We start from the raw sequence: 19,558 nt of genomic DNA, 5'->3' as shown, positions 1-19,558 counted from the left end.
AAGAACAAGAAATGGAATGTCTGGTTGTAGGATGCAGCTGTTTCAGAGCCCGGGGAGACTAAGAGTTTTGTGGAGGAAAAAATTTCAACTTCTTCTATGTTTGAAACAGATGCTTCAGTTCCTGAAATTGAAAAGACTGAGAAGCAAGATGTAGAAGCACAAGCGAGCAATGATCTTATTTTGCAGGATGCTCTTTTGAAGCCCTGGTGGACAGACATGGATGGAAGATTCTGCATAGATGGAAGATTCTGGATGCTCTTTTGTATGTTTTATGGATAGAGAAAAAGTTCCTTTATCACGTCATACATGGATGGAAGATTCTGCTTCTGGTGGATAGCTATTTACTTGTTGTGAACCAGAATTTCTCTATGAAGTCCAGAGAAAATTCGACTAGAGAAATTCTCTGTGAAATGTGAAGTTCAGAGAAAATTGGACCAGAGAAAATCTCTGTAAAATAGAATTTCTCTGTGAAGTCCAGAGAAAATTCGTCTAGAGAAATTCTCTAGATCTAATTTTCTCTGACTAGTCGAGTCTAACTGATTCAATTTCCCCTTCTACAGCTTGTATTATATCTGTCAACTACACAAATGATGTGTTCTTGTACATGTGTGCTTTTGGTATTGTTGTTGTTTCTTGGTAATAAAGTTTGTGCATCATTTGTGCTGTTTAGTTACTGATATAGAGGTTGATGAAGATGTCGAACAAGAAGATAAACTTGGAGTTCGAAACCTTCAGCATCTCTGTGTTCTACAAGAGGCAAAGCAGTCAAGTAAAAGTCCTTTTCATCTCGTTATTGCTCCGAGCCTTCACTTCCAACTCGGCTGAATCCAGTGACCGTGACGATAATTCGGGCTTAAGCATTAGCGATTGTATGGAAAAGTGCTAGAACAATTGCAGTTGTGTTGGGTTCACCACAAGCAATAGCAATGCTAGTCCAGAGAAATTCTCTGGGTTCCAAATTAAGCATTCTAGGTTCCAAATTGTGAATTTAATTTTTTTTTTCAATTGAAGTTGAAACTAGAGAAATTCTCTGGTTTTTGAACTGAATTTTCTCTAGGTTGAAACCAAAGAAATTCTTCTGGTTTTTGAACTAAATTTTATCAGGGTTAGAATTTCTCTGAATCAATTTTCTCTGTGACGTGAGATGATGACAATGGTCATGATCCGGCGTTGAAGAAGTTGCAGAACTCTCCCATTAATGGAAGACTGAAGCGGAAATATAAAGGCCATGAATTGTATACGAAACACAATGGTAGAAAGAATTTTGAATTTATAGCTAATACATTGTTTTTTCTTAGGAATTGGAAAGAACTTGCATCAGGTGATAAAAGGGAAGGGGGAAAAAAAAAAATTATTCGTAAACTTCTTCAAGATAAAAAAGACATTTCTTGATTATCAGTGCACAAACATTCACCAAAAACATGCATGGTGTATATGTGGCTCCCTCTGCATAAAATTCTGAGAATAATTAGATTTTCCACAGAAATTTGGACTGAAATTTCTCTGGACCAATTTTCTCTGGACTGAAATTTCTCTGGACCAATTTTCTCTGGACTGAAATTTCTTTGGATCAATTTTCTTTGGACTGAAATTTCTCTGGATCAAGGTTGAGGGACCTTAGATATTATGAAAATATTGTTGATGGACCTTAGACATCATAAAAATATTTGATGTCCTTTATGCTATAAAATCATAATATCAAGGACCTTAAAAAAAAAACCCAAAAAAAAAAAATTGTTTACTTTTCATGCCCAAGAATCTAAAAAGTTTTAAAATGAAAAATTAAATAAAAATCAGAAAACAGTTCACTAAAGCAAAAAAATAAATAGACACGAGCTTCCTCGAACTTTCTCATAACAAAAAAAGTAAATTTTTATTATTTGCCTTAAATAGTAACTTTTTTAAAACTAATTCTAAAAAAGTAAAAAAATAATAAAATAAATAAATAAATAGACAAATGCATTTTCCAATACTAACCCTCAATTCCCACTCAAGAAAACAAAAGAAACTAGTGCTCAAAACTTCTCTGCCCTAAATATAGTCTGTTTTAGCCTTCTGTACAAAAGAATTCCTATCCCCAACCCCCACTGTACCTGCTCTCATCCAAGAGTTATAAACAACATCAAACACTACTATAGTCTCAGCCATAGCTCTCCCTCAATGAATTTCATATCCAGAAAACGCCTTGCTTCCTCATAACTGAAATTCTTCGACCATGGCACTCGATACCTTCTATTTGCTCCTTTGCCTCTGCACTTGTATTCCCCGAACACAGCAGTCCTGTAAATATGCAAATTTCGATTAGTTCTTGTAAGTTATCAATAGCTTATAGAGTAAATTGAGACATGGATTAATACTTTTGCCTAGATGGTTGATCCCAATCGCTCCATCCAGATGGAATTATTATATTGTCGATATCACAATACGAATATATTGCTCGTGAGTAATCTCCCCAAGCTCTTCCCAATAAGATATTCCCCGTTCCATTGATCGTACAGTTTACGAAAGAGAATCCTGTATCCTCGTCTTCTGAATTCCTGTGATGAGCTGCGATTGCTCCAAATCTTGTGGCAGTCGAGTGAAGAACACAGTCCTAGTGATTCAAGACACCAATGAAGAGTTTTCATGAAAAACAACATGAATTTCTTTTGAAAATAATCTAACACAATGGATGACATTATAACTTAAGATATGCAATATGTAGGACTGTCAATAATCTCGGTTGATATGTAAAAATTATATTAAAATATGTAAAAATTGTATGAAAATATACTTGATAGAGCGATTTAGAGCTGCCAAATATGAAATCAACCGTTCCTTGAATGTGACATTGGTAAAAATAGTGTGATCCGTTATCATCTAGTAATGTATCCTGTGCCCCCAAAATCTGAACCTTGTACAACATGGCTTTGTCACCCGATAACCTTAATGCCACGGCTTGCATGCCATAGCCTCCGGGAACTGCAACCACTGTGTTCTGCAATTTGCATAGCGCGACAAAGATGAGAAATTTGACAATAGCATCAGTGGAAGATGTGAAAATTGAAAAGAGTTGATGGTTTTTTACACTAATGGTGATTCCAGTGGCGCAAAAGTAATCGGATTCTACTTCAACAGAGGCTGATCCGAAGGTTCCTATTTCAGAACCATCCTTGTCTTTGTCAGAGGCTTTGTTGTGCCAAGTGATGATGGTTTCAGAGGTTCGATTTTCGTCTCCGATGAAGGAGATGTAAGGCTTGGAGTCTGGAACAAGCACCTTTTCTCTATATCATAAATTTAATTCAATTATAAGTGGCCAAACTATAAAAACAAAAATAAAAATAATAAAGAAAAAATAATTTGATGAAGTATTCAACTTCTTTGTAGGTACAAACCCTGAGTCAAGTTCCCTGATTACATTCAATGGTGGAATCAAAAATTAATCCAGATGGGTAACTATTAATCACTATCTTGAATTATTATTTTTTATTTTTACTTGTAATTAGTAACAATAAGATAATAAGAACTTTTGAAACTAATATTAAGCATAAAAGCTTAAATACTCATTACATAAGTTTTTAATGTAAACTTTTTTTAATCCAGAGGGGCAACTGTTAATCACTATTAAATTCTATTTTTTTATTGTAATTAATAACGATTAGACAATAACAACTTTCTGAAATAATATTAAGCACAAAAGCTTAAATATTCATTATATAAGTTTTTAATGTAAACTTTTCCTTTTTGACCTCAACGAATTTTCATCTTTTAAAAAATAAAGGAAAAATAACAAATCAATGAATGCTTATAAAAATAATTTCAAATCAATGAAAAATTTTATAAATTTTAATACGTAAAAATTATGAAAATTTTCGTAAAATAATAATTATTTTCGAAAAATTTCACTGGCAAGTAATTTCCCCAAAGATAAAAAGATCCTAAAAAAATACTCTCAACATTAGTATAAATTAAAATCTCTAATTTCAACACAAAAATCTAATTTTAACACAAATAACAACAAATTAAAATTCTTAATTTTAATATATCAAAAACATATTATTTTTAGCACAACCTTATCCCCACGACTACACTACAATAACCACTTACCACTATCACTACTATTACCACCACACCACCGCTACAACCAACATCATTAGTTTTAAGGTTGGAATTAAATAAATAAAAATTTTAAATAAACAAATTATTCAAAATTTATTTTCATAATAAAAATAATTATAAAAAAAAATTAAGACAGAGAATGGCACAACCAGTGAAGAACTAGGACCTCATGCATGGATAGAGATTAGAGAGAGAAAGAGAGGGGGGCATGTAAAATAACTCCCCCAATACCCACGTTGCTACTTTTGAGTCCCCACTCTCCACCCCCACACATGAGAAGTTAAAAAGTAACAAAAGAGCAATATCCATGGCGAAACAACTCTTTACAGAGAGAGAAACAATACACCAAAACTCTGGTTTATTCTCAATTAAAGTTGCATTGATATAATTTACCTGTAAATTCCAGGAAGAATGTAAATTTTCACTCTCTCAGAATTATGCAGAGGAACCATATCGACAGCACCTTGAACTGTAACTGAATCACCACTACCATTCCAATCCACCACAATCACCCTACTCCGATTTCGCTCCTCTCTCAAACCCATCTTCTCCTTCGTCAAATCCACCCTCATATCATCCCATGTAATCACATTCTCATCCTGCACTTGGTTGTTGATCTCCGCTGATACAACCCCCAAAAACAATACAGCAACAACAACAACAACAAACACTCTCAAAACCCACAAACCCATCTCTAATACTCTCTCTTCTCTTCTGGGTAGCTTCCAAATTTGCAAGTTAATGAAGGATTAATGGAGATTGATGGAGTTTGATGGAGATCAGGGGACAAAGGTGGTGAGAAAGGAGTGAATGTAATAAATAGAGGAGCGTGGTTGAAGATGAAAACTATTGTAGGTCTGTGAAAACTCAATGTCTAGCATGTTTGTTTCTTGCATGTGCATATATATAGATAAGAATTGGATATAGTAGTTGTGAAATAATTTGAGGTTTTGAGTCCTAATGCAATTCGAGAAGTGTTTGTTAATTTATTATTATTATAGGGACGAAAGAGATGGAGTTGTGTTTGAAGTAGAAGAGGAGAGAGAGGCTTAGTGTCATGTCATGACATTTATTTAGGGGAGAGAGAGAGAGAGAGATGATTTTAATAATTTGGAGTGGGAGTTTTGGAGATTTGGCAACTTGAGGGATTGTTGAGGAAGATGGTTTGTTTAGGAGTACTTATGGAACTCCAAGAGATAGATGTGCATATGCTACTAGTATCGAGTAGAGGTTTAGTATATTTAAATTTATTTATTAAGATTTTATTGAATTTAAATTTGAATTTGAGTTTGAGTTTAATAAAAATTTAATGAACCGATCTCGAGTCGAGTTGCCTTAGGCTTGACTCGAGTTCGAGCTTGTTCACGAGTTGTTCACGAGCCTTAACGAATCAAAAAATTTATAAATTCGTACTTGCGGACGAGGCTAAAGTTACAATTAAAATTTTAATTGTATAATTATATATACAATATATAAATATACTAAAAAAAAGTTAATATTTTACCAAAATAATAATATCTACTAACACTATTATATAAATGTACTATTTATAGTGAACTATTATTTGCATTTATTTTTTAAATTTATAAATAACATATTTATCTTATTTTTTATATATATTTTTACATTGTTTAATATATAAATAATAAATATTACACAAGCCAGCTAACGAGTCGAGTTTACGAGCTGAGCTTTAGAATGTTTGGACTTGTTTATTAAAAATTTAACAAACTCGAGTTCAAACTCGAACGCAAAAAAAATTTTAACGAACCGAGTTCAAACGAATTCTTACCGAGCTGAGCTCGAGTCTGTTCACAAACAGCTCTGTTCATTTGCAACCCTGTATACTACTATACATACATATAGTTCTCTTTGGTTTACATATATGTGGAAAGATTAATGATTCATCCACTGAATTTGTTCAGCCCGAATTCATTTGAATAAGTCTTTTCGCGATAAGAGATTCTTATCAATGAGTTTCTTCCAGATAAGAGACTTATTCGATTGAATTTAGACTAAACAAATTCGGTGAATGTAATGGTACTGAAAATTGCTAATAAGTTGTAAGCCCAAAAAAAATTATAAATTCATGAAAAAATAATGACTTTAATTATTATAATTGATAAGTTTTATCATTAATTTGAAATTTATTTTGAAAACCTACACTAATTTGTAATTCCCGCTATATATTTCAAAGGTTATTATTTAATATTCTCAAAATATTGTTTACATAACGTTTCAAATTAATTATGTAGTAAAATTTTTTATGTATTGACTCACTTTTGTTAAAAAATTATTCACTTAATATATATTGTGATTTTTTATTAGATAATAATATCATATACATAAACGCTACCCAATAGTTGATTTTATCAAAAACTTAAAAAAAATATATTTATATTTTAAATATTTTATTTAATATGATTTAATATCATTAAAATATTAAAAGACCCCACTATATAATTTGACTTTTTAAAGAATGGACGATTTTTTTATACATTAGAAAATGCATTTAACATTATTGACAACCAACAACGAACACATCATTAACATCATTTACTTTTTGGCTTTTTCTTTTTTTTTTTTTCCTCATATAGTTTGTTGGCTTTTTTTTTTTTTCAAAACAAATTTCCAAATAAGATTGAAATGTTTTTTTATTTTTTATTTTTTATTTTTGAGAGAGGGCCTAAATGTTATTTAGGCCTATTTTGCCAATTGGATTAAAAATCAGTTTTTTGACTTTTTTGAGTCACATACCTCTATTTTTTTTACATATTTTTCAAAAATTAAAAAAATAATAAAAAATTAAAAAAATTGATTTTTAACCTATTTCCCAAAATAGGCCTATAAAAGTTTTTTTTTTGTTTTGTTTTTTATTTTTATAATTTATGCCACTTGAATGTGAGTGACTTCATCTCTAAAAATTTCTGGAATCTCCACTAGTCCTAAATATCGCATGGCATCATCTATATGGTCATCGCGGCAAATAAAAAATCACGATCCGCACAAAATAAGTTATTTTTATTTCTCAGTTACTTAACAAATGTGATTTATCATGTCCTACTCATAAATTTTTATGAGCGTGACTCACCGTTGAAATGAATTTGAAATCATTAATTTTTTTTTTTTAAATTATTTTTCTATGTAAATTTTTATTTTTATTTTTTGAATAGCTCGTGTGAATGTAGAAGAATATGAGTCCATCTCGTTTAACACTATTCTATTGTAAGATTTAGTACAAAGTGTAATAGAATTTATTTAATTTTAAACTTAAATTTAAGTTTATCTCAAAGAGTTTGAGTTGTCTCAATTCTTCTACTTGTCCAAGTTTAATTCGAAATGTAATAGAATTTATTTAAGTTTGTCAATTCAAAATATAGTAGAATTTGTCTAAGCTGAACCCTAACCTATTGTCCAAATGAATTTGTTCAAATTTGAGTTTTAAGGGTTGTTTGGGATGTCCCAAATAAATATACTTTTTGACTTTTTGGACTAAAAAGTTGAGGAAAAAAATATGGTCGTTTGGGTTAACTTTTTGACTTTTTATGGAAAAATATGTATTAAAAAATTATATAAATTAGTGTGTAAGGAAAAATTAAGATTGGGAGTTGTGCAGCCGTACTTTTTGACTTTAGTGAATAATAATAACTTTTTGACTTTTTGATCACATACCAAACTTGGCCTTAGTTTGTCTCAAATAACTTGGATTCCCTGAATTTATTTGTTTGTCCAAAGTTCAAATCGAAGTGTAATAAACTTTGTTGAAGTTTGCCTTGACCCCAGCTTTTAGGGGTTGTTTGGGATGAGTTAAATAAGTGTACTTTTTATTTTTTTACGAAAAGATATACAGAAAAGTAGAGAGGTGATATGATAAAAAAAAGATAAAAAGATAGATTATATTGGAGTTGCCAAACTTGGCCTTAGACCAAATGAACTTGTTGGAACCTGGTGGAGGTTTTTTCAGATTTTTTTTTATGATTTGAACTATTCATATTATAGGGTTCGTTGAATAGATCATTCATGCAAAAAAAAAAAAAAATTGATTAAAAATCTATAACTTTATAATAAGAACACATTTGTTTTTTAAAAAATAAATGGTTAATATTATCTTGATAATTTTTGTAAAACAATTTGAATTTGATTATAGGGTTGCGAATTTCTGATTAACTTGATTTTTGAATGAATGATATACTCAACGAATCTTATATTATGAACGAGTCAAATTATCAAAAAAAACTCAAAAAAAATCCCCCACCGGAATACCATAGATCCCTGCTGTGACTAGCAGGATCCTCAAATCCTGGAACCTGAGTTTGAGTTTATCTCAAAGACTTGAGGTTGTCCAAATTCAAGAGAAAAATAAAAATATTTTAAAGTTTAACTAATGTATTTCAATTTTTAAAAACAAAACAAAAATATTTCAAAAATTATAAGAGGGTGATTGTTTACATTACAGTATGTTAATTTAATGATGAAAAAAAATCAGTATTTTATATGTGAATTTCATGTTTATTATATATTAGTGTATATATTAATAATATAATTTTTTGACATTATTTGATTCTTATTGAATGCTCAATTGGCAGTCGTTATCTAGACCCTTTTATGAACTCTTTCATTTTGAATTAATTATTTTTTATATAGTACATTTCAATTAATTAAACAAAAGAGACATTGAAATCTCCTAATTTTAAATGGGTGTAATTCTATGTTTGTCAAAGAAGTGAATAAAAGTAAAATGTGCAGGAGCCATGTTGTATTTTTCCACAGCACACCATGTGAGAGATGGGTTGGAATTAATTCTTCCCAACTTTTATGAAGCAAGTGAGGCTAGCATTTTTTTTTTTTATATTTTTTTATGACAAATGCTAATAAGTGCCTTTTGAATATTGTTTAATGTTAAGGAATGTGTAAAAAATATTTTGAAAATATGTGAAAACATTAAAAAATGTATTGATTTTAATAAAACTACATTGAATTTGGTAAAAAATATATTGTATTTTTTTAATTTTTTTTTTACCTTTCACTTGTATCTTAAGGGCATTTGTTAATAAGATCTTTTTTGAATTGTTTCAATTACTCATTTGTAAATGGTTAATACAAAGAAAGCTCAATTCACTTTTTGGGATTTTTAAAAAATTTTAAATTTTTTTGGCATTGTTGTTAATAGGTAAATAATTTAAGTTAGCATAATCAGTCGTTTAATGTTTCTCTATAAATTCGAACTCAAATTTTTTTTAGAAATTTAAATGAACAACCACGTGAGCTACGCTATTAAGCCTCTGTTTAGGAAGTGGGTTGGCTTTTTGGCTTTTTAATTTTTTTGGCTAGTTTAGCCTGGGGCTAAAAAGCCTGATTTGAGAAGGACTTTTTGACTTTTTTGGCTTTTTGATTTTTTAGTGAGGTGTCTTCCTATTAATTTACCAAACTGCCCTTAATTTTTTTTTTTTTGTTCTGAAAAATCAACTTTTCAGAACCCTTCGTGGTACGATTTTTCGATCACCACCAAGCCCAGATTTCTGAGAATTCACAGGCAAAGGAGGTTTCTTGCTTTCCTTAATGCTACTTCTCAGAAAATACCTCTGATTCTCTCTTCGATCCATCGTCGCCATGGGTGTAGAAAGTACAGATTTTCTCAATCCTTTCACATCCCTTTTCTTCGCAGATTCAACTTTAACTCCAAGATCGTACACAGTCTTCTTCTTCTTCTCATCCCCTATTTCACCCTTCTTTCACTTCAGCCTCTCATTCCTTCTTGCAGAGTACTCTTCGTAAAACCTACCCCTTTCAAACACACTACTCGAAGTTGCACTGATTGAATTACCAAACCCAACATTGATAGAACCTAGGTTTTCGAATTCGTCTTGTACCATCTTTGTCAATGCCTGTAATTCAACAGAAATCGAGTTGTATTCGGGACGAATCTCTGATGGTGTAAGTTTTCTGAATAAAACTGTATATTAGTCTTGAATTCAATTGAACAAAGAATACATACATCATTTATATAAAGTACCACTAATTCCTAATCCTACATGAATAGATTATTAAGATATATAGAAGTCTAATAGATATAGGACACTTATTCCTAATCCTAGGAGAACACAGATTCTCACACCCCCGCTCAAACTCAAGGTGTTTTAGCAGAAAACATTGAGAGTTTGTCAAGAAAGAACCGAAACCGAGCAGTGGTGTGAGTCTTAGTGAAGAAGTCAGCAAGTTACAGAGCCGAAGAGACATAATGAAGCGAGATAAAGCCAGACTGCAGATGCTGACGGACGAAGTGACAATCAATCTCAATATGCTTTGTCCGTTCATGGAAGATAATGTTATGAGCAATTTGAATAGCACTTCGGTTGTCACAATAGAGAGAGGTCGGGGAAGATTGAGGGACGCCCAACTCAGATAAGAGATTACGAAGCCAGACAATTTCAGCAGTAGCATGAGCCATAGCACGATACTCAGCTTCGGCAATAGAACGGGCAACAACAGTCTGTTTCGGGCAACAACAGTCTGTTTCTTGCTTTTCCAAGAAATAAGGGAATCACCAAGAAACATACAGAAACCAGAAGTAGATTTACAATCATTAACATCACCAGCCCAATCAGCATCAACATAAGCCACCAAGTCTAAGGAAGAAGTAGAAGAGAACAGCAAGCCCTGAAAGATAGTACTGCAAAGATAGCGAAGAATCCGAAGCAAAGCAGCCCAATGTGTAGAGCGAGGGGCAGAAACAAACTGACTAATCACATGGACAGCATAAGCAAGATCAGGGCGAGTAACTATCAGATAGACTAAACAACCCACAAGCTCGCAATATAACGTAGGATCATCTAGAGGAACCCCATCAGTAGTGTTGAGCTTTACATTAAGCTCAATGGGGGTATTAGACAGCTTAGTGTCAGTAAGTCTGGCACGATGGATAACCTCGTTAGCATACTTAGCCTGGGACAGAAAGTAACCCTTGGGAGAAGAAGCCACCTTAATGCCAAGAAAATACCGTAATGGTCCCAGATCCTTCATTTCGAAGGTGCGGAATAGATGCTGCTTGACCTCAGAGATAGCAGAAGAGTCAGAGCCAGTGATGATCATATCATCTACATATAGTAAGAGAGCAACAAAATCAGCCGAGGTATGTCTTAGAAATAAAGCAGAGTCGGAAGTAGAAGGATGAAACCCAAGCTCGGTAACAGCAGTTGAAAGCGATCATACCAAGCACGAGGAGACTGCTTCAGACCATATAGAGCACGCCGAAGACGACAGACTTGGCCAGAGGAATGGTGAAGACCAGGGGGGGACGCATGTAAACCTTCTCAGTGAGATGGCCATTAAGAAAAGCATTCTTAACATCCATCTGATAAAGAGGCCAAGAACGAACAGCAGCGACAGAAATCAAAGTACGGACAGTAGTCATCTTGGCAACAGGAGCAAATGTCTCCTCATAATCAATACCATACTCTTGGGAGAAACCTTTGGCCACCAGACGAGCTTTGTAGCGCTCAAGAGAACCATCAGAATGAGTCTTGACTTTGTAGACCCATTTGCAACCAACCAGATTCTTACCAGCAGGTAAAGGAACCAACTCCCAAGTACTAGTTTTCTGTAGAGCAAACAACTCATCCTCCATAGCTTGAACCCAATGAAGATCCTGACAGGCCTCCTTATAAGACTGAGGTTCTGCAAAAGAGTGAATAGCAGACAAAAAGGTACGATAGGAAGCAGAAAAATAAGTATTAGACCAACCCAACCTTTTTGGAGGATGACGCACTCGAGGAGGATATCGGTGTGCAGCAGGATCAGAGTCGTCAGAAGCAGAAGGATCAGCAGCAGGGGTAGAGACAACTGGTAGAGGAGGAACCTTGCGACGAGAATAAACTAACAACGGAGGAAAAGAAGGAGGAGAAGGCGAATAAGGAGAAGTAGTTAGAGGTGAAGCAGGAGGAGAAGATGGAATAAGCTCAGGAGGAACTGTGGAGATGTACTCATCAGATGGGACCTCAGAAGAAAATGGATCAATATGAACCAAATCCTCTTTGGAAACTGGGGCGGTGAGAGGAGGAAGCTGAAAGTAAGATAGACGTTCGAGAAAGGCAACATGGCGGGAGACAAAAAGGCGACGAGAAACAGGGTCATAACAGCGATAACCTTTCTGAGTGAGACTATATCCCCAAAAAAATACATAGGACAGACCGGGCACTAAGTTTAGTCCTATCTTTACAGGGTAAAAGGACAAAACACGCAGACCCAGACACACGAAGGAGGGAGTAATTAGGAAGTTGAGAAAAGAGAGCCTCATAAGGAGACCGACCAGAAAGAAGGGGGGTAGGCATACGGTTGAGAAGAAAAGCAGCAGTAAGAACTGCCTCACCCCAAAACGAAGCTGGAACGGAAGCAGAGAGAAGAAGAGACCTAGCTGTCTCAAGAAGATGGCGGTGTTTACGCTCAGCTCGGCCATTTTGGGCAGGTGTATCAGTACAAGAAGTTTGGTGAATGGTACCCAAGTTGGCCAAATATTCACAGAATTCAGTTTTAAAGTATTCCCCACCCAAGTCAGACCGCAACATTTTAATAGTAGATCCAAACTGTGTAGTGACCATGGACTGGAAAGTACGATATATCTGGTAGAAGTCAGACTTATGAGTCATAAGATAAACCCACGTGTAACGGGTGCAATCATCAATAAAAGACACATAGTATACTGAACCCCCTTTAGTAAGAACAGAAGAGGGTCCCCAGACATCAGTATGCACAAGAGAGAAAGGAGAAACAGAAATAGATGTATTTTTATTAAAAGGTAAAGCTGACATTTTGGCAAGTTTACGCCCCCGACATTCATCAATTTGACTAGGAGAAACTTTACCCAATAATGCTGACTGAGCTAAAGACCGTAAGCGGTCAACAGACAAATGACCAAGACGAGAATGCCATAAGTAAAACTGACTCTACTGAGAATCTAATTGAAACGAGGAAAGTGCAGCTGGGGAGGTGGATAAGGGGAGATGCAAGCTTTCAACCACATAGAGATCTCCAATTCTACGGTCGGTCCCAATCTGCTTCTTGGACACCCGATCCTGCACACAACAGACAGAAGAGGAAAAGATAACATCAAAACCAGACGCATCAAGTTGACTGATAGATAACAAACTGACAGATAACTGAGGAACATAAAAAACAGAAGGAATAGTAACAGTAGACATGGCAGAGGGTAAGACAGACCCAACAGATAAAACAGACATACCAGATCCATTAGCAGTATTAATAGTAATAGGAACAGGTGGCGGAATACAATTTTGAAGTAAGGAAATGTGAGGAGTCATATGATGAGAGGCACCAGAATCAAAAATCCAGACAGAAGAAGGGATACCTGAAGAGGACCCAAGCAAACCTCAATGAAGAGAGGTAAGAGCAGAGACAGATGGGGATGACTGAGAGGTGGACAGGATATGCTGAAGTTGTGCAACCTGAGCACTCAGGGAAGCCAAGTCAAGATCGGGAGCCGGAGTAGATGCAGTGTAAGCAGCAGGAGGTCGGAAACTACTCGAAGTAGGACCGCGGAACTGTGTCTGAGAAGACGGAGTAGGTTGACGTCCCTTTTTGGGACAATTGTTCTTCCAATTACCCCTCTGATGGCAGAAAGCAGACTCATCTGGCCCTAATGGTCCTCTCTTGGGTTTCGTAGTGGCCTGAAGTTGATGAGGAGGAGGGGTCGATAACAAAGGTGGCTTGGCAGGAGCCAAGAACACAGAAAGAGGCAAAGTCTGACTGGCCGTCTTAAGACGGGTTTCCTCGGAAAGGAGTTCACGAACAATAGCATCCATAGAGGGAAGAGGAGATCGATGAAGGATACCACCTCGAATAGCCTCATACTGAGGAAAGAGAGCTGTTAAGAACTGGACTGAACGACCCTGTTCCCGAAACTCAATATAAGCGTCTAGTATCTTGAGACTAGGTGGTTCCATAAGAGCCAACTGATCCCAGAGACCTGTCATCTCAATATAAAAGTCCTGAATAGTTTGATCCAGCTGACGAGCACTCTGAATAGTTGTTTCCAACTTATACCGCTTGGCAAAGTTGGACTGTTGATAAACACCGAGTAAATAATCCCACACTTCCTTGGCGGTACTGTACTTAGAAAACATCATTCCAATACGGCCATCCACAAAGTTATGAAACCAAGTAAGAACTTGGGCATTATCACAATCCCAAGTGTCACAGGAAGACAGATACCCTTCTACCTTCGGGTCCGATGGACGAGAAGCAGAACCAGAAACATAGCCCCATTTTTTTTGACCAAGAAGAAAATTCTTCATAACACTGGCCCAATAGGCATAATTGCCACTAGTGAGTTTACATTTAATGGCTTGAATTTTAGGGTCCATTATAAAGCAAAGTTGTAGAATAGTTAGGTCAAAGTATAATAAAGGAAACACTGAAGAACCAAACTGAGATGTGTCACTAACTCAGTTAACAGACGGAGCCAAGAGAACCAAACTAGAGGAGTGAGATCCTAAAGCCGACACATGGGAACCAGAATAAGAGAGAGAAGACGGCAAGTCGAATAGATGAGTCGACCAGTTGAGTCGAACAGTTGCAAGGAATCAGATGAATTAGACCCAACCAGATGATCGACGAAGCAAGAAGCTTCGTCCGACAACCAGGGCAGAGAGAGAGAGAGAAATCGCGAACCAGACTGTGCCAAGGAGAAGATTCACGACTAACGATTGATGAAGCAAAGGGCTCCAGACTGTGCCAAGGAGAAGATTCATGACTGACGATTGATAAAACAAAGGGCTTCGATCAACAATCAGGTTTGAGAGAAGGAGAGAGACCTACGGTGCTAGGGTTTCTCAACCTGCTCTGATACCGTGTAAGTTTTCTGAATAAAACTGTATATTAGTCTTGAATTCAATTGAACAAAGAATACATACATCATTTATATAGAGTACCACTTATTCCTAATCCTACATGAATACATTACTGAGATATATAGAAGTCTAATAGATATAGGACACTTATTCCTAATCCTAGGAGAACACATATTCTCACAGTTCTCAGTGGAGCGAAGAACGCGACGAGGAGAAAGATGCAAAGGAGATCTATGGAGTGATGGCTTGCGATTTGATCTCATCATGGACATTGATGGAATTTTTCAGGGTATTTTGGTAAATTTACCCCAATAAGGGTTTCAAACCAACCTGTGAAGCAGTTTTGTCTCCATGTGGCTAAATAAGCCTAATTTGTCCGGACGCGGCTAATTTAGTCCCAGATCAGCTTCCCAAACATTGCCTAAGCCTCCGTTTGGAAAGTGGGTTGGTTTTTTGATTTTTTTAGCTATTTTAACCTGGGGCTAAAAAGCTTGGTTTGGGAAGGACTTTTTGATTTTTTTGACTTTTTGACTTTTTGGTGAGGTGCTTCCTGTTAATTTACAAAACTTGCCCTTCATGGAAGTCTACCTGTGATTCAATGAAGAAAGCGTCCACGTCAGCTTCCCAAACGGTCTGAAATTGTTGTTGTTGTTTTTTTTTTAATTTATTATTATTATTATTATTTTCGGTTTGGATTTGGTGTATTTTGCTTAAATTATTATTATTTTTTTATTTTGGGTTTGGATTTGGCGTTTTTTGTTTAAATTTTTTTATTTTTTTTAAATTTATGTTTTTGTCATTTTTATTTTTTTATACATTAATTAGTTCTTATTCTTTAATTTACGTTTTTTGCCTTATTTATTTTTATTGGTATACAATAACATTTTTTTTTATTTATGTGTTTCATTTATTTGTAAATTACGTGGCGACTGGTAATTTATGTTTTCATGTTTTTTTTTTTAAATATTTTTGAATGAGGCGTATTTTTGTTGTTATTTTTTTTTTAATTTACGATTTTGTCATTTTTTTATTCACTCACATTAGTTTGTTTTATATTTAAAAAATGGATTTTCACGTGTTTTATTTATTTGTAAATTACGTGGCAAATGTTAATTTCTGTTTTTTTTTTTCCTTTTATTTTTGGATAAGGCCTATTTTTGTCATTGTTTTTTTTTTTAATTTACGTTTCTGTAATTTTTTTTTATTTGTATACATTAATTTGTTTTTATATTTGACAAATGGTTTTTTTTTTTTTTTTTTGCAAATGGTTTTTTCATGTGTTTTTTATTTTTATTTTTTTTATCATTTTCTGTGAAATGGTAAAAAGTGAGGTTTTATTTTATTGTCCTGTGTATTTTAAATATTTTAATTTTAATTTTAATTTTATTTTAAATATTTAATTGTAATTTTAATATTTAAATAATGTAAATAATCTAAAAAAATTAATAAGTAAAAAATTAAAATAAATATTCAAAAAATTTAAATCGTAAAAATTTAAATTATTTAAATTAATATTTAAATAATTTAAAATGTTAATATTTTAAATTTAAAAACAACTCTATACTCAAATCGTAACCAAACATATAAAATAAAACTCAATTAATAAATTATTTTTAAAACTCATAACTAAACACATAACTCGAAACTCCATACTACTTTCACAACTCTACACTCAAATCAAAATCAAATATATAACAAAAAAAGTAAAATATTTAAAAATATTTTTATAAAATAGAGTTTGAATTTATTTTTATAAAATATTTTAACAAAAAACAAAAAAATGTTTTTAATGTTTTTTTTTTCAACTTTCTTTGTTTTTTTTGAGAAAAGGTGTTTTTTGGGAAAAGGAATTTTTTTTTTTTAATTTGTGTGTGCTGACGCTGAGGTGAAAGTGAGGTTTCATGTGGGGGTAGTTTCGTAAATATACCTGTGAAATGGTTGTTGCCAAGCTCCTGCTAACCTTTTGTCTCCATGTGGTTAAATTAGACTTTTTTGTTCGTATGTGGCTAAATTAGTCCCAACTTTGCTTCTCAAACACCACCGAGTTTATCTCAAAGACTTTAGGCTCCGTTTATTTTCAGAGGTAGAATGGAAGGGATTGATAGTGAGGGGATTAAGTAAAATTGTATTTATTTTGATGATAGTTGTTAGTGTAGGGATTGTTAAATTATTTTTATATAAAATAAATATAAAAAAAAATACAAAAACATTAAACATTAAACATTAATGTTTTAAAAAAAATGGCCAACATGTAAAATTTTTGGTTAAGAAATAGTACTTGATTTGGTTAAGAAATAAAAAATAAAAAATAATTATCATTTAAGGGTAAAAAATAATTATCATTTTAACTTTTGGGCAGGTTATATACATATGTATGGCTATTTCAATTTAATTTGTAAAAAATTATTTCTAACCACTCGAAAGATAAAAATTATATAAAAATGATAATTATTTTTTTTATTTTTTGTTTCTTAACCAAATTAATTTTTTATTTTTTTAAAAAATTCTAAAAATCAAATCATACATAGCCTAAGAATCTTTTGATAAGTCATTTCTTACGGTGGTAACTTATTTAATTATTTGTTAATTTTATGACATTTTTACCATCTGAAACCTGTTTGGTAACCATTTCGTTTTCAGTTTTCAATTTATATTTACAAAAAATTTTAAAACTGCCATAAAAACTTGTTTAATAATTTTTTTGGTTTATAAATAGTTATCTCAATTTGTAAATTTGACAAAAAAACGTAAATTCAAAAAATGAGCTTACATTGGTTTTTAAACAGAAATTTAAAAATTTTACTAACAATTTTTTTTTTCAAATAATTTTTTTTCAATGAATTTTTTTCCCAACTAATACTAACCGTGGGGGCAATTGGTAATGCTACTTTAAACCTTAGGGAGGGGATTGTAATTTCTAAAATATGAGGAGTGTCAATGTAATTTACCTAGCAAGGGCAAAATTGGTATTTAAAAAAATTTAAATTGCTGAGAGGGAGAATCTGTAATGAAACTTTTAACCTCAGGGGAGATGCGATTTTCAAAATGTGAGGGGGAAAATTGTAATAAACATAAATCTCATGAGGTGTCAGTGTAATTTACCCTAATAATAATAAAGGCCTAAAATCTAATCCTTTCATGGGTACCAGATAGGGGTGTAATTTTGGCCCAGCCCGGCCCATCAGGGCTCAGGTCGGGCCAGGCCTACGTCGGGCCTTGGGCTCTCGCCAAAAAATCGAGTCGTGCAAGGCCAGCCCACGAGCCAGAAAATTAGGCCCAGGCTGTCACGTTCCAAAATTTGGACAATTAAACATTCAGTCAATATTCCATCATCCGAATCCTAGAGGTGAAACAAAAAAACTAAACGTTCTCGTCACCATAAGGTCTAAGTAAATTTCCATCCTCCAAAAGATTACAAGGGATAAAAAAAAAACTAACAAAAATCCAACCAAACCATCCATTATAATTCCATAACTAACTAATACCTCCAACATTAAAGCAATAATAAATAGTCAAAATAACTTAAATAATGTAAAGTTACAAACCATGCCAAATTGTAAGGTCAAAAATAAATAAATAAATAACTAAACTAATTTCAACCCTAATTCAAGAAAACACAAGAAGTCCAAGCGACATGTTCAACAACTATAGTTATTCCACGTCACCACCGTAGCCCCAACTAATCCTGCAAAGAAAGCTCGGTTGCGCTCAAACAAAACGCACCCGAGTTGTTAAGAGACAAAACGGATCAATATACAGGTATACTGGTATGAGTATAAGATTTAACACCCACGTATCCACCAAACACAAACAAAAATACATTAAATTCTTTTTACGGGACAAGATAAGTAGTTTGTACCGCACCGAGATGAATGGGTAGTTTCTCGAGATACGGTGGCATTTAGTTTCTTGCCCGTACACAACAAAATATAAATTGAGGATAAAATAAACAAAATAGAAATAAAAATATGGTGGGTCAGCCCTGCATAAAAAAAAAAGTTAGTAAGACCTACCATCCTGAAAAAAATATAAAGTTAGTATAATTTAATCATAAGTAACTTGCTGAAAAAGTATAAAAATGCACCGTTTCATACTTAAATAATTCGAATTGACCAAAACTCAAAGAACAAAAGTTGTATAGAATTAAATTTCCTAAAAGACAATGTGAACGAATCTAGCAGAAACTGAACAGGTTGAGAGAAAACTTAATAGAAAATCCTAAATGAAATTCGATTGAAAAATCTGAAACTGAAAATGAAAAGAAACTGCTGTAAGATGAATTCTTTCGGAAAAGTTCAAAACACGAAAAATATTCAAAATAACGTTTTACTTTAGTTTACGAGAAACCAATAAAAATGAGCTTGTTTCGTGGGTTAAAACAGCCTCTAAAATCTGCATTGCTAAAATGAATCAAAACTACTATAACCAATATCATTCGATTATAAGTCCTAATCGATCTTTTTAATAAATAGTTAAAACACAAAAGTTGTCTAGAATCACGTATACACGCCTCTGCTCAAATTTCATAATTTATCGAGGTCGTTTACTATTTTTCAACATGTATAAATTAATACAATTCACACTATAACAATAAACTC

General features: G+C 33.4%; 1 protein-coding gene across 1 annotated transcript; it reads right to left on the bottom strand.

Annotated features, from left to right (window-relative positions):
• Positions 1–1,722: 1,722 nt before the first annotated feature.
• Positions 1,723–4,801, bottom strand: LOC114312407 (pectinesterase QRT1-like). The gene is made up of 5 exons (XM_028258633.2): positions 4,492–4,801; positions 3,068–3,263; positions 2,774–2,977; positions 2,358–2,593; positions 1,723–2,280 (listed from the first exon to the last, which is right to left on the bottom strand). Exons 1-5 carry the CDS (start codon positions 4,788–4,790, stop codon positions 2,133–2,135), a joined length of 1,083 nt encoding a protein of 360 aa, XP_028114434.2. The 5' UTR covers positions 4,791–4,801; the 3' UTR covers positions 1,723–2,132.
• Positions 4,802–19,558: the final 14,757 nt, after the last annotated feature.

Source organism: Camellia sinensis, chromosome 7, assembly GCF_055761805.1.
Source record: "Camellia sinensis isolate YWXY chromosome 7, ASM5576180v1, whole genome shotgun sequence".
Taxonomy (NCBI): Eukaryota; Viridiplantae; Streptophyta; class Magnoliopsida; order Ericales; family Theaceae; genus Camellia; species Camellia sinensis.
Note: the sequence above shows the minus strand (reverse complement) of the source record. Positions and strands in the feature narration are given on the sequence as shown.